The 16,402-nt window shown below is 41.5% G+C and overlaps 1 protein-coding gene across 2 annotated transcripts in view; it reads right to left on the bottom strand.

Annotated features, from left to right (window-relative positions):
- The window catches only part of EPB41L4A (erythrocyte membrane protein band 4.1 like 4A), a 94,525-nt gene that overhangs the window by 32,556 nt on the left and 45,567 nt on the right, over nt 1-16,402 (bottom strand). For both annotated transcript variants that reach the window (XM_081930583.1, XM_081930584.1), the window contains exons 8-11: nt 16,217-16,304; nt 14,324-14,412; nt 13,431-13,494; nt 4,405-4,496 (exon numbers count right to left, since the gene is read on the bottom strand). In XM_081930583.1, coding sequence (XP_081786709.1) covers nt 4,405-4,496; nt 13,431-13,494; nt 14,324-14,412; nt 16,217-16,304 — 333 coding nt within the window. The remainder of the gene's footprint in view (nt 1-4,404; nt 4,497-13,430; nt 13,495-14,323; nt 14,413-16,216; nt 16,305-16,402) is intronic.

The raw sequence follows: 16,402 nt of genomic DNA, 5'->3' as shown, positions 1-16,402 counted from the left end.
ACAACCTTCCAAGGGAGACTGTTCCACTGTCAATTGTTGTGGGCAGAGCAATGGATGTGTTTCTTACAAAAACCAGTAGTATACACAGACACCTTTCTCCATCCAGACAAGCAAGAGGTATCATCAGAGTTCAAGGAGATTTTCCAACTACATGGAATCACAAGGAGGGACATGAAACAGGACTATTGAGGGTGGCAGCTTGGGGAGGGGCATTGTCTAGGGCGAGGCCTGGTCGCTGGATAGAGAGGTCGGCAGGGCCTACATTTATTATTAGTGTTATTTCTTATTATTTCAATTTATATACTGCCCTTTATCCAAAGATCCCAGGGTGGTGTGCAACAATAAAAACACATTACAGAACTTCAATGATAAACACATAATAGAAAGCATACTGGCAGACAGCCTAATAATAAAATAGTCACAGGTCATGGGTTATTTAATAGCCATAGGCCTGAGTAAAAAGGAATGTTTTTGCCTGGCGTTTAAGATAGGTAATAATGGTGCCAGGTGAGCTGCTCTGGGGAGAGCATTCCACAATTGGGGAGCCACTCAGAAAAGGTCCATTTGACACTAGTCTTGTGGTTCCCTGAACCGCAGCTGGAACCTCAAGATAGGTGTCATCCAGAATGAAAGATGCCACACAAAATGCAGGGAGATGTTATAATGAAGGAAGAAAAGTATGTTGGCTTGGTATGTAAAGGTAAAGGTAAAGGGACCCCTGACCATTAGGTCCAGTCGTGGCCGACTCTGGGGTTGCGGCACTCATCTCGCTTTATTGGCCGAGGGAGCCAGTGTACAGCTTCTGGGTCATGTGGCCAGCATGACTAAGCCGCTTCTGGCGAACCAGAGCAGCGCATGGAAACGCTGTTTACCTTCCCACCAGAGCGGTACCTATTTATCTACTTGCACTTTGACGTGCTTTCGAACTGCTAGGTTGGCAGGAGCAGGGAACGAGCAACGGGAGCTCACCCCGTCGCAGGGATTCGAACCGCCAACCTTCTGATCGGCAAGTCCTATGCTCTGTGGTTTAAATCACAGTGCCACCGCATGTAGACACCCATATATATATATATATATATATATATATATATATATATATATATATATATATATGCTTTCGTAGATTTTCACGGGTACAGGAATGCAGGTTTTGGTGTCCTCGGGTGTCTTCCCGTGTAAAAGTTGGGGTGTCTAGGCGACGTTTCGACGAGGTCTCACTCGTCATCTTCAGGCTGGTGCTTTCGGCTTCTTGTTACTGGAACAGAGCAGGATCTCAGTGTTTGAGTTCCTATAAATACTGTTGAGGGGGTGTGGTGTATAGCCTCCAATGTTCTGGGCAGAGAGGAAGTTCCCAGGCTAGTGTGCCAATGTTCTGGGCAGAGAGGAAGTTCCCAGGCTAGTGTGCCTTTTAGTGTGCTAGCTAATCCAAAAAGAAACACCCCCCAAAAACCAAGACACAGAAGAAAACAATGGCATGGCCCTCCTTCCTTATATCAAGGGCACTACAGATAAAATTAGCAAAATCCTCCATAAACACAATATCAAAACAGCCTTTTGCACCAACCAAAAAATAGCCAATATCCTCAGAAACCCCAAGGATAAAATCCAGTTGGAAAACCAAGGGGTCTATGAAATACCCTGCAAAGTCTGCCCAGCCACGTACATTGGACAAACAAACAGACGAATAAATGCACGTATCGCAGAACACAAGAATGCCGTCAAAAAAGAAGAAAAAACTTCCTCTCTTTTCCAACACATGAAAGAAACAGGACACGAAATTAATTTTGCAGATTCCAAATTGCTCTTTAACATGGAACATCACCACAAGAGAATAATCATGGAAGCCATCGAGATAGAGAAACACCCTCACAACATGAACAAGCGTGACGACACATCCCGCTTGCCAGACATCTGGAAATTAGCCCTCCCCACAAAAACTGACACCAGATCCAGAGGCACACAGAACGCCATCACCAATCAACCACACCAGACCCAAACCCAGACCCTCTCCACAGATAAATTACAGACACCATCCAGTAGCCAAACCATGGTGGCACCTCCGGATGCTGCACCCCCCTGCAATCCCTACACAGATCTGGCTGACACAGGCCACAAAACCACAGCTCGCCCCTATACACGAAGCCAAGCCAGAGCACAACTAAGTGCAGTACAGCCATCTTCTCAGAAAAACTCTTCACAAAGTTCAAGAGGTCAAGACACAAAGACTTTAGCAACTAATCCACACCTAATGACCCACCTAAGTGGTACTCAGGATATCACTCAGGAAATCACTCAAGATATCCCTCAAGTAATTAAGGAACAAAAGAAGAAAAGGCACACTAGCCTGGGAACTTCCTCTCTGCCCAGAACATTGGAGGCTATACACCACACCCCCTCAACAGTATTTATAGGAACTCAAACACTGAGATCCTGCTCTGTTCCAGTAACAAGAAGCCGAAAGCACCAGCCTGAAGATGACGAGTGAGACCTCGTCGAAACGTCGCCTAGACACCCCAACTTTTACACGGGAAGACACCCGAGGACACCAAAACCTGCATATATATATATATATATATATATATATATATATATATATATATAACCAGTTGAAGATGTAATGGCCCTAATGATTATCAGAGCTATAAAAAAATGAAAGGAAAGAAAAATAATATTTTAAGGAAAACTGCTCCTCTTTTTTGCATTAAAAGTTCTTGCAAACCTCAGTCAAAGCAGACAAAGCTGCTAAGTGAAATTTGGGGTCAACTTTATATGCTGTGAGCAATACCAAAAGAGGTTAGCAGGAGATAGCAACTTAGTAGCCACTTAAGACCAGGAAATGAGCCAGAATGGCAGTTAGTGATACAATTTTAAAAAATTATCACACATCCTGTGAGCACACCGAGTCAACAAAATAAGTTGCACTATAATTCTCTTCCAGCGAGTACTGAAGATGCATAGTTTAGTCACCCTGGATAAGGGAGCATGTGACACACACACACACATACACACACAATGTATGTGTGTGTGTCTAAAGTGTGTGTGTCTAAAGTTAGAAAGAAATGAGAGAAAAATTAAAAGGCCCAAACTAGTTTGAGACAATCACATTTTAATTGCTTATAAGTTTTTTCTTCCGGTATAAGTATGCTGGTTGAACTTCAGTGAGCCTTTTCCATTTGGTTGTTTAGACAGACAGCTTTTCTTCCATGAATGGAACCCTACCTCCTTTACCTCTGCAGCCCCCCTGCACACCCTGACAATCTGTTCCTGGGGGGTTGATAAACTCCTGGGAATGGTGTGGGCTGCAGATGAAAGGAGAGTTGGTGGAGACTGCTCCCTTTCTTGCACAAGTTGGATCCAAGCCAAAGACATTTAAAAAGATACTTTGTGTACAGAAATATTCAACTTACTTTCTTTTTTTTTCTTTTCTTTTTTTTTTTTGTAAAATAGATCAACCTATGTCAAGTTTTGGCAATTCTAGGATTCAGAAGAATTTTGCCCCAATATTCTGCTAACAAATGATCAGATAACAAAACTGTCAAGGCACTATATAATCTCTGTGAAAGCCTATAGATTGGGACAGCCAGCATCACTGTGCCATCCATGTGTTGTTGGACTATAACTTCTATCATCCCAGATCATCAACCATGCTGGCTGGGGCTTGTGGTCCAATCTCTGTAAGGCACCACATTGACTAATCTTGCTGTAGATCAGTGTTTACCAAACTTGGGTCTCCAGCTGTTTTTAGGACTATAATTCCCATCACCCCATACCACTTGGTCCTGCTAGCTAGGAATGATGGGATTTGGAGTCCAACAGCAGCTAGAGACCCAAGTTTGGGAAACACTGCTGTAGATGGAAGAGGATGACTTATTTAGACAGGATAAATGACAGGAAATTAGTAAAAACATAGCTCAAACTGATTTACTGTTCTCCTTTCATTATTCTCATTTAAAACATTGATGTTCCTACAGGGGAAAAAAAGTTTTGGATCCAAAATGTGCTCTTTTTCGCATGCAGAGGTATATTCTGCTCATTCAAAGGCTGTTCAAGTGAAACTGAATCCAGATATATTCTTCCACTTCTTGTAAGAACTATGCAAGAATTGCTATAGCATTGTGTGAACTCTTGCAAATGCATTTATGGAACAGAGGCAGTGGCTATTTATCTCCCATTCACTGGGTTTTTTTTTTTATCAAATCCAGTTTGAGGAAACCAGCTAGGGCCTCTTATCTTTTATAATACAACCAGGTCAGTTCAAGAGATCTGAATATACTTGCCTTTTAACTGCAGATAAGAGCTAGCCTGAAGCTCTAAACTGCACCGCCCTTGCACCACCCCTGCCAAGATGTGTCTGTCTTCTGTCATCATTTAATAATAGATTCTTTACAGCTGTAGCTTACCTACCTGAAGAATGTGTGCTGCTCTACGCAGCATTTCCATAAATGCTTGCATGCAGTTTTGCTCTGCGCCTCGAAGAAGAAGGAAGTTTCATTACACTGAAATAATAAAAAGGAAGCGTTGTGAAGGATTCTTCTGATAGAAAGGAATCATATTTTATAATCTAGGCACAGACTCTTCTTTCATTTTTAACCATGTGGAATCAGGAGAATTACACTGGTGTAATTCTACCGGCTTGATGTGGAAAATGTTCTCTTAGTCACGATCTTTCAAAATGTGAATAATTTAAACCATCTTACCAAATCAACACAAATTTCAAGGATCACTTCCATGTTTTATATTTCCCAACACTAAGGTCACACCCACACAATACATTTTAAGCACTCACACCAAGTTAATGGCTGATCTCAAAGAATTCTGGACACTATGGTTTGTAAAGGGTACTGAGTGTTAAGAGACTCTATTCTCCTCACTCTGCTAGAATTCCAAAGATCCCCTGGGAAGATGGATTGACTGCTAAGCCATTTTGGGAATTGCAGCTCTGTATGGGGAATAGGGGGGATGTGGGTGGCCCTGTGGGTTAAACCACAGAGCCTAGGACTTGCCGATCAGAAGGTCGGCGGTTCGAATCCCCATGACGGGGTGAGTTCCTGTTGCTCGGTCCCTGCTCCTGCCAACCTAGCAGTTTGAAAGCACGTCAAAGTGCAAGTAGATAAACAGGTGCTGCTCCGGCGGGAAGGTAAACGGCGTTTCCGTGCACTGCTCTGGTTCGCCAGAAGCGGCTTAGTCATGCTGGCCACATGACCCAGAAGCTGTACGCTGGCTCCCTCGGCCAATAAAGCGAGATGAGCACCGCAAGCCCAGAGTTGGCCACGACTGGACCTAATGGTCAGGGGTCCCTTTACCTTTACCTAGGGGGAATAGGGATCTCCTAACAACTTCCATCACCCTTTACACATTACAGCTTCCCAGCATCCTTTAGTGGTATAATAATAAAGTGGTATAATAGTGCTTTAAATGTATGGTACGGATGTGATCAAAGATTAAAGGTAAAGGTGATGGTAGAGGACCCCTGGACAGTTAAGTCCAGTTGAATTCGAATATGGGGTGCAGTGCTCATCTCCACTTTCAGGCCGAGGGAGCCGGCGCTTGTCCGCAGACAGCTTTTCTGGGTCATGTGACACGAGTGCCAGAGCACACAGAAACGCCGTTTACCTTCCCCCACAGTAGTACCTATTTATCTACTCACGATGGTATGCTTTTGAACTGCTAGGTTAGAAGGAGCTGGGACAAAACAGCAACTCATCCTGTTCCACGGATTTGAACCGCCAACCTTACGATCGGCAAGCCCAAGGGGCTCAGTGGTTTTAGACCACAGCGCCACCCATGTCCGTGATCTAAGATGAATCATGTTGAGGAGGGACACCATTGTGAATTAGCAGTGCAAGTGGGTTTGGAGGTCATCCTATGAGTGTGTACACACCAGTGATTCTTCAACATCAACTTTGTTGGACTGCTCATGTCGTTCAGATCCCTGATAATTGTCTTCTATAGCAACTACTCTATTCCATACTTAAAAATGGAAAGTGTGTTGCTGGTAGTCAACAAAAGAGGTTTAAAGACTCTCTCAAGGCAAATATTAAAAAATGTAGTATAAACACCGACAACTGGGAAACACTGGACTGAGAGCACTCCAATTAGAGAATAGCCTTTACCAAAGACATCATGGACTTTGAAGATGCTCAAACTCAGGACGAAAGGGAGAAATGTGCTAAGAGGAAGGCATGTTTGGCAAACCCACACCGTGATCAGCTCCTGCCTGGAAACCTATGTCCCCACTGTGGAAGGACATGTGGATCCAGAATTGGCCTGCACAGTTACTTACAGACTCCCAGTTAAGACTGTGTTCATGGAAGACAATCTTACTTGGCCACAAGTGATTGCCAAAGAAGAAGAAAGAAGACAAGTGGGTTGTCTTTGGTCCATGCAGTGGACGGCATCAAACATACATCATAGTTTCATGGCACACAGATACTTATTTCTAACAAAGACATTGACCTCCATGATATAAAAAGTACGGTAAATGTGAAGTATATTCAGTAAGAAAAACACTTGGGCCTCATTTAAATAGTAGAGTGCTTGGCATCTGGTGGGCGGGGCTTGTGTGTTTTGCTCCAGAATCAGCCCCTCCCTTCAGTGCATGTGTTCCATTATGTTCAGTTAAGAATGTCAGTTAAGAGGGACCAGCTGCCTCTTGTTGTTTTCTTGCCTCATGTTGTTTTAGTTTCTCTCAGAAATTATGTTATTTTGTTACAGTTTTCTCTCAGTTCATTATTAAAGCTTGTTTACAATTACGTGAGCCACTTATTTTTCTCAAAGAAAAAGAAACACTGCTGAAGAATGGTGGAACATCCTGAACTTGGGTGAGTGAGGGGATATTCCCAGTAGGATTGATTTTGTTAATCATCACCCCCACCTCCACCACATATTCACCAAATTACAGGACTGAACCTGTTAACTCACTAAAGAACCGAAAAATGTTTACATAATCAGAAGCCCTCCAAAGTGGACATTTTTATAAAGAGTACTAGTGATTAACAGTAAGGTGTGGTATGTACGCAGCAAACAAAGGTGACATTGAAGAATTATATAGTTTCTTCAAGAAATAGCACCCATCAACTGGGTGAGTTATAGCTTTTGTCTGAAAAAAAGGGGTGGGAATGCAATGCATAAAAAACATCCTATGGCATGCCATAGTCAACTTAATTCACTGAAAGCCTTCAAAGAATGCCCCTGAATCTAAGGTAAGTTACTCATTAGACAGAACACAGTTAACCCAGTCAATGAATGAAAAGCCAAGTGTGATTTATATAATGCCTAACTTTCTAAACTCCAAAGTCAATGAAAAGACTCAGAGTGACAATAATGCGGCCGAACTGCATTCTAAAATGTAGAAAGCCTTTTGAACCAGAACATTCATCATGCGTAAGATTACAGGCCTTAGTCACCCTTTCCATGTTGCCTTCCTTTCCTGCCCTAACAGCACCTCCCCATGCTGTACGCTGGGCTGCAGAGAGATTTCAGTAACATACACTAGCATGGTGAATGTGGCAACGAGTGGGGCTTGTGCCCATAGAGAATACTAACAATTCACGCCGAGCCTGTGCAAGCCTTTGGTTGCATCTGAAACTGCTTTCTTCATGGATATTGTATGCTATGGGAATTATTTTATTTATTCATTCATTCATTCATTCATACCCTGCCCATCTGGCTGGGTTTCCCCAGCCACTCTGGGCAGCACCAATAATAATAATAATAATAATAATAATAATAATAATAATAATAATAATAGAATATTAAAAACACAATAAAACATCAAACATTAAAAACTTCGCTAAACAGGGTTGCCTTCAGATGTCTTCTAAAAGTCAGATAGTTGCTTCTTTCCTTGACATCTGATGGAAGGGCGTTCCACAAGGTGGACGCCACTACCAAGAAGGCCCTCTGCCTGGTTCCCTGTAACCTCACTTCTCACAGGGAGGGAACTGCCAGAAGGCCCTTGGCACTGGACCTCAGTGTCCAGGCAGAACGATGGGGGCGGAGACGCTCCTTCAGGTATACTGGGCCAAGGCTGTTTAGGGCTTTAAAGGTTAGCACGAACACTTTGAACTGTGCTCAGAAACATACTGGGAGCCAATGTAGGTCTTTCAAGACCGGTGTTATATGCTCCGGCAGCCACTCCCAGTCACCGGTCTAGCTGCTGCATTCTGGATTAGTTGCAGTTTCCAGGTCACCTTCAAAGGTAGCCCCACATAGAGAACTATTAATGATGGTTAAGTTTACCCAGGCTCTAGTTTTTGGGGCTTAAAGGTAAAGGTACCCCTGACTGTTAGGTCCAGTCGCAGACGACTCTGGGGTTGCACACTCATCTCGCTCTATAGGCCAACGGAACCAGCGTTTGTCTGCAGACAGCTTCCAGGTCATGTAGCCAGCATGACTAAGCTGCTTCTAGCAAACCAGAGCAGCACACAGAAACATCTTTTACCTTCCCGCCGGAGCGGTAAATATTTATCTACTTGCACTTTGATGTGCTTTCGAACTGCTAGGTGGGCAGGAGCTAGGACCGAACAACGGGAGCTCACCCCATCACGGGGATTCGAACCGCCGACCTTCTGATCAGCAAGCCCTAGGCTCTGTGGTTTAGACCACAGTGCCACCTGTGTCGCCCCCAAAAGGGGAGTACGGTATTTTCAGAGGAGGTTTGTAACACAGCACAAGAGGCTCTTAGTTAAGTAATAAAGAAATGCTTTTTAAAATCTCACTGTATAATCTCTTGGATCAATGACTTTCCCTCCCAGCAACAAGATTGGATCCCAAAGCATTTTAACCTAAAGTTGGGTGTCAGTTAGAGAAGGCTGGGAAAAAGTGATTACAGTATCGTCATTACAGAAAGTTCAGCACAGGAACAAACCCCACTCGGAGCACAAAGCAGACCCAATTTGTTTTCATTAGTATAGAATTTGTGCAATTCTATTAAACCCAAATTCTGCAAACTTTTTTTTTTTTTTTAAGAAAAAGGACAAGCAAACTACAGTTTAATCCTGTAAATTTACTCAGAGAAGGGTTGGGAGGAGTGATAGATTGTAGGGACTAAAACAAAAAGTCTGCCAAGCTCTGCCCAGTAGTGTGACAGCAAACAGTAAGGCAGCAATGAATATGGTGAGTGAAAAAATGGGAGAGTGTAGATCCTCATACACCACTCTGAACAACCTGTTTGCAAGATAATGCCCCCATCTGGACACAACCTAAATAGGGACACTGCTCCCTATGATCTGTCCAAGGTACTGAAGGAACTCTCTCCAAATACCACCTGTTTACACTTTCCATCTCTATTTGCAGTCAACAGACCATTTAAACATTAGTAACAATTTTATAATAATTGACCATTAATAACATCACTAAAATATGAATTAATACAACCAAGAAGTGCAGAATAACAATGCTGAGCTATCTACGTATATCAATCATAAGTGGTCTAATACAGCAGGCCATATTTGAAAACTTTGCCACTTGCTCTGTGGCTGACACATGGGAGCCGTGAAGCAAAGTGATCATAAGAGATTCAAAAAAGCAGACAGGGAGAGACTGCATAATAGGATAATTAGGTCTTTCCTAGCCGCTTGACACAAATGTCAATAAAAAGGACATGCAAGATAGACTCCACCTCAACGTTGTTACAAAGGCAGCATTTATGGTTCACTGAGGCTTTATTAAAATGGAAAACATTAGACCTTGGCAAAGAGAAAGCCTTCCTATATTTAGGGTTAGTTCAACATACAAATTACGGTATGGTATTCCATCTTTGCGGGGGAGGCATGGTAACCCTAGTGACTAGGGAACATGGTGCCTCTGCAGTTCTCTAGATCTCTTGGAAATCCAAAGGCCTCTCTCTAATTGATTTGTCACCCATAAGATTCATAGTTAACAGATGAAAGGGTGCTAGACCTGTTGAGATTGCTTTTTGCACCAAGCTCTGGCCAAGCTAGTTTACAAAAACCTGAACATTGCTTTAGAAACCACGGAATTAGAGTGGAGCATAAGCCAGTAGCCAAGGCAAAATTGGTAATCTTGTTCTCTAGTCCAGTTCCTGCCCTCAGATGGGACATGCAGTCTGTCTACTGGCTGTCCTTACCCTCAACTGAAGACTGCATCTTGGTCCTGCTTCCTTGCAAACCTTTTGTGGACCTTTCTAAGACCAAACAGATTTGACTGTGCCATCAGTAAATGTCTGCTGGGTTTACTGTTCGAACCAACAATTACCAGCACAGGAACAAGCAAAAAACATGTTTCACCTCAATCGCTAAGGAGACACAATCAATTCAATTTAAATTTTCAGGGAGCGACAAGACTAAATTATTTGCTGTTCCCATGGAGGCCATGCCACATGGTGTAATCAGTAGGCTACTCTTTATTTCCAACCTAAATTGCATCTATGGTAAGGAATAAAGGGTCTGAAGCAGTGTGGCAATATGGGTGGGTGTTGCCTGCCTGAATTAAACCTCGGCTGAGTAGCTCATTGACCACAGGTCAATGCAAGATAGCTATTAGCCGAAGCACAAATTCCTTCCCTGATATTGCATAACTTATTGCTTGTTATATTTTCTGTTGCAGAAGCCTTCTCTTGTAAATGCTTCTATGAAATATTTGAACATACTTGGAAAACCAGAACTTAAGCTCTAAAGCAAACAAGCTTTAATTCCATTCAACAAAAGATAGAGTACAATAAGGAAGGTATAGGTTTCAAGAGGTTTCATAGAATCTGCCAAGATACAGCAAAATGGGAAACTGAAAGGAACATACTGTCGAACTTCCTCTCTTCTGTAGAAAAAGAAGGGGTGTGGAAATGTGGAAGCAGCATGATTATAAAAAGAGAAAGCTCTCAAATCTACCATCACATTTATAAATATTTCCCCAAGTTAATTCACAGGTCAAGCTCCTTTCTCTTGGTCATTGATTATCTACATCTAGTGACTGCAGAATTGTGTTCTGCCAGCCTTAAGAGATAAAATGTCCTTTTTTGCACAGAATAAGTGCAATTCATACGGAGAGACTAAAATTCTACTTTGGTGAAGGTTTGCTGCATCTCCAGCTTCTACAAGCCTGAATCACTGAGGTTTCCACTATAAAAAGCAACAGATTGATTAAATTTACCAAAGAATCTCAAACAAGATTATTTATTGTATTGCGTTTTTATATTTCTTCTATCTGTCTTGAGGTTTTGTTTTGTTTTTTGCTCATCTTCCCTTCTCTCTGTTGCTGAGATACTATGGTGGCCTGCACCTCAATCCCAGTTGCCAGGCTTCCATTTTGATGCTGCTCATGCATTCACCATATCAAAAGGAAACATGATGGATGAGATAAGGTGATAGCAGCAACCAGGAAAAAGCAAATTGTAAGATTGGAGCAGCAGGTCAGGCACTGGTCCTGGCTCACCTGACCACTTAATTAAATAGCCCTGTCATTCAGGATGGTCATGCTGTCAAACTGAATTAACAAAGCAATATGTTCTAGCTTTGGCTTTTGTTTGCTTAGCTAACCAAAATAAAATCCTATAAACAGCTAGATCCATCATTACCCTGAAAGTTTCCTCATTAACATGTCCCACATTATATAATATATCTAAGCAAGACTTTAGTTATTAAATCTACTTTGTGGAATTGCTTGTCTTTTTTCCATTATCTCTAAATGAGAGTTGGATAAGGGCTTTGAAATTTTCATTGGTGTTTTATTTTTAATTTAATTTGCCTGGAGGAGAAGCTATAAGTAGTAACAGCTTCCCTCAGATAATTATAATGTGAAGTTTTATCACAGCAGGAATACAAAGTGCTAAATGCAACAAACTGTTATCTTATCTATTTGGTATTATCTGGAGAATAACCTACATTCCCCAGTCTTTGTCAGTCAATATCAGCTAACCAGATGCTGCCTAGCGATTTTGGACTCTGACTCCCATCAGCCCAGCAAGCAAGTCAAAAGGTCAGGGATGATGAGGACTATAGTCCAATAATACATGTATGGCACCAGATTGGAGAACACTGATTTATATTCAAGAGATATTCAGTTTAAGATCAAACTTTGTTTAAAGACCTTCCATTGATTTGACATTTAAATTCTGCAAGAAAATTCAACTGTGCAACATAATTTCTGAATAGGTTATTTAGCAGAACTAACAAATGTATTTAACCAAACATACTGCGATAGGATCAATACAGATAGAACCATTAACCATGGTTTTGGAGATAGGCAGTGAACTGTAAACTCTTGTACCTGGACTGCCCCCACCCCCTCTACTCTTGTTCACAATGACACCTGGCACCTGAATAAAGGCATTCCTTGACAGATTTCCACACTGGGCGTTAGTCTCCCCATTTAACCCAGGTTAGGATGATTTTAACCTGGCATTGGTAACTTTGAAGCAGAAAGTAGAATGGGTGGGACAAAGTGTGTGTGGTTCAGGGAGGGACACACAATCCCAGTCCTAATTTCTAACCAAGTTTCATTAGTTCAGTGCAGAAGACATTTTTAAAAGATAGTAAAGTGTACACAATAATTTGCATCCTTGTTCTTTGAAATGCTTCCTTAACAGCATTCTTGTCAGAACTTGACATTACCAAATGCTGTCAGTTCTTTTAAGCACAACAATGAGCTCTCATTTTAAAAGCCCAGTCAGTCACCAGCCTTAAAACCAAAAACAACAATGTTTCTTTTCTAAAGCTTCCCGATTTCTCATTCATCTGGATAATTTCAAAGCATTTACCAACAAGTATCTCAGGTAACTGTGGCAGCACTTCCAAGCAATCTAATCTACGCTGTGTTAACAGATGGCACAGATAAAGTCCCACTAGTCTAGTCCAGTTCACACATAATGCTAAGGCAACCATGGTTTACTGTGAGCAAGCAAATGTGCAGCCTCATAGAAAGGATATTGCAGCTGCTTTGCTCATCCTCTGGTCATTCCACTTCTATACTATACTATGCTAAACTAAGCCATGGCTTAGTTTAGAGGCTGAATCCTAACTCTTGGGATGTCTCTCTGTAGACAAATCATGAGCTGCGACCAATCTCCCCTAGAGAAGCTTGCATGTTTGCTTGTAAGCCATGTTTTTGTTTAGCATTGTGTGAATGAGGTTGACCTCTTCTAAGAACTTTACAGCATAAGCCCCTCAAACTTAATGGACAACAGAAAGAAGCCTGATGGTGAACGCATCACTTTTGTCCCCCAAATGTTTCTCCCCTCTCAATGTTACAAGTAGTATTAATAAAGCAGATAATTTAAATGTAATTTCTGACACAAAGACCAAGCCTGTGTGTGTGTGTGTGTGTGTGTGTGTGTTGTGTGTTGTGTGTTAAAAATCACTTTGTAACTATTAGTTAGATACAAATACAAAACAATCCTATTCATGTTTGGTCTAGAGTGGTTAGGAATACATGTTTATTAAGCATTATTTTCAAGCTACAAAATATAAACTTACATCTTTTCCCAGAACTCTGAGCTCAAACTGAGTTTCCTTGAAGTGGACTTTTGTAATTCTAGGCCTAAGTGTTAGAAAAACACACAAAAAAAATACATGAAGATTAAGCCAACAGATACATTTAAAAATTGGAACGGTTGAAGGTTTAATGACAAGTATATTCATTAATGAATTAGCCAGTCTAGCTATGAAACATGCAAGCCAGTAACGATTATCATATAAGTAGAAATATCAATCAACAGCCTATTTTACTTCCCTACAGCAGATATTCAAGAACTGCTTTCTTTTGAATGAAGTGTTGCTAGAAATGGCTCCCAATTAAAATTTTGCAGGAAGCATGTTCATCACTGGTGAAGTTTCTCTTTTTTTCAATTTGTAGATTGGTAGGTACCCTTTAGAGGGAAATATTTAAATGCACTCATATTAAACAACTCGGCCAAATACAAACACCTCCCTCTCTGAACAGATGGACTGCTTCCATTCATAGATGAGGCTAAGAACCAGCAGAGGTTCCTGCTGCGCTAACTGGAAGCTCCTGAAGGCAGAAGGAAAAGGAAATGTTTGGCACACTTTCCTTCCCCTTGTAGCCCTCTGCACCTCTTCCCACAATGTTCCAGAGGGACCCCTAGCCCACTGGAGCAGCTGCTTGCAGTGCATATGCTATTAAAGGAGGAATAGAGGAATTGACAAAAATACTTCTTCACCCTGCAAGAGCACCAGTTAGCAGAGCTCCACTAAAGACAGGGTGGACCCAACCCATTGTCTCCATGTTTCCAGCTTGAAATATACGAAACTGCTCTATGTAGAAGACATTTATAAATGGAAATACGCCATGCAATCTTTGGTAATCTTTTTTTAAAAAAAATGGGGGCTACAAGATAGATAATACTTACCAAAAATACTTCCCAACTTGCTTTTTATTCTTGTAGACAACCACTCCTACAGGAGTCAACCCCAGGAAGTACTCTGATTTGTTTTCACCCTGCAAAACAGTTTTAACATTATACACATAAACACACACATACATTTACAGAGAGCTTCCTGTCTAAAAGATGAACTGGAGCCACTGTGAAAATAGGCACAATGAACGTTCCTTAAGCTGATGTAATGTGGTGGTTAGGAAAGGACATACAATGCAGTATGACACTGAAGATTCTTTTTCTATGTCCTGCATATTGAAGGAACTCTCAGTGTTAATATTAACAAAACTTCTGTAGCTCTGAGCTACTAATTATCTATTATGTCTCGTTGCTTTGAACTTTTTAAGGGCCTTACTCAGATTCTCGGTGTTGCTTTCATATTTCCTGCCCGAACACATTCTTTGTAATGAAACCCTTTTATCTTATAACAACACTTAGAATAAATCCCTTAGATTTGTAACCCATATTATTCTTCCAGCATAGTTAATTGCCTTTTATATGGAAATGCAACCACATTCTTTCATAGAAGGGCTCCTTAATCCATGGTTCTCCTAAGTATGTGTTCCAATGGATTTAGACTCCACTTTTTTAAAAAAGAGAAGATCATGGGATTATGAAATAGAATAATTAGTGTTTTGCATTCTGTGGTGCCAGTTTTCCCTAGCCTTTTAAGGGCAATTGTTTTGAGGATTTTTCTACAATCAAGCAAATATATACGTTTTATGAAACAAATAAATAAATTGTTGACATTGTTGAGGACTCAAAGAACTGCATAGCCAAGCCCATGTGCCAAAAGGAGCTCTCATTGTAGGGCTCCTTTTGAAACAAAAACAGCAGCTTGTGATATGGTACCGAAGTCTGCTATTCAAAGCAAAAGATGTACATACAATTTTGTGTCTGTGTGTATCAAGGCAACTACATTAACTTCAGTGGCAGGTTCAATCTTTACAATCTGAAGAGCTGCATGTATTCATTTAAGCCAAGGGCTGCTGAATTGCAGATCTCTAGATGTTGCTGAAGTACAGATCCCATCATTCCTGCCCACCAGAGATGCTGGCTGGGGCTGACAGTGTCTGAAGTCCAAAGACATCTGTAGGGCCAAAGGTTAGCTACCTCTGATTTAAGCCCCAACGCTGGCAAGACATTACAGTAATTGCCTGGGGCAACTGTCAACAGTTTCACAATAATAATAATACCCCACCCATCTGGCTGGGTTTCCCCAGCCATTCTGGGCAGCTCCCAACATCATCATCATCATCATCATCATGTGATAAAACATAAAACATTAAAAACTTCGCTAAACAGGGCTACATTCAGAAGTCTTCTAAAAGTCAGATAGTTGATTATTTCCTTGATATCTGATGGGAGGGCATTCCACAGGGCGGGTGCCACTACCAAGAAGGCCCTCTGCCAGGTTCCCTGTAGCTTCACTTCTTGCAGTGAGGCAAGTGCCAGAAGGCCCTCAGAGCTAAACAATGGGTGTGGAGAAGCTCCTTCAGGTATGCTGGGCCAGGCCATTTAGGGCTTTAAAGGTCAGCACCAACTCTTTGAATTGTCTTGGAAACGTACTGGGAGCCAATGCAGGTCTTTCAGGACCAGTGTTATATGGTCTCAGCAGTCACTCCCAGTCACCAGTCTAGCTGCCGCATTCTGGATTAGTTGTAGTTTCCAGGTCACCTTCAAAGGTAGCCCCATGTAGAGTGTATTGCAGTAGTCCAAGCAAGAGATAACCAGAGCATGCACCACTCTGGAAAGACAGACATTCATTCATTCATTCATTTTAAATTTGTATAGTGCCCTTCATCCAAATATATCAGGGTGGTTCACAGCATAAAATATACAAAATACATCAAAAATGCTACTTACATAAACAGGATGAAGATCAACTCCATACATTTCAAGTGTTTTTGCCACTCCTAAGTAATTCAGTTCTACCTCAGCCGGAACTTGCCCCCTGTTTAATATAATAAAAGATATTTTATAAAGTACAGAAAAATTATTTTTAAAGTTATGCTTGCTGAAATACTGACATAGCCGTTTCATACATATCCC

Source organism: Podarcis melisellensis (assembly GCF_964234715.1).
Source record: "Podarcis melisellensis genome assembly, chromosome: 11".
Classification (NCBI taxonomy): domain Eukaryota; kingdom Metazoa; phylum Chordata; class Lepidosauria; order Squamata; family Lacertidae; genus Podarcis; species Podarcis melisellensis.
The sequence above is the reverse complement of the archived record's forward strand: the minus strand, read 5'-3'. Positions and strand labels throughout refer to the sequence as shown.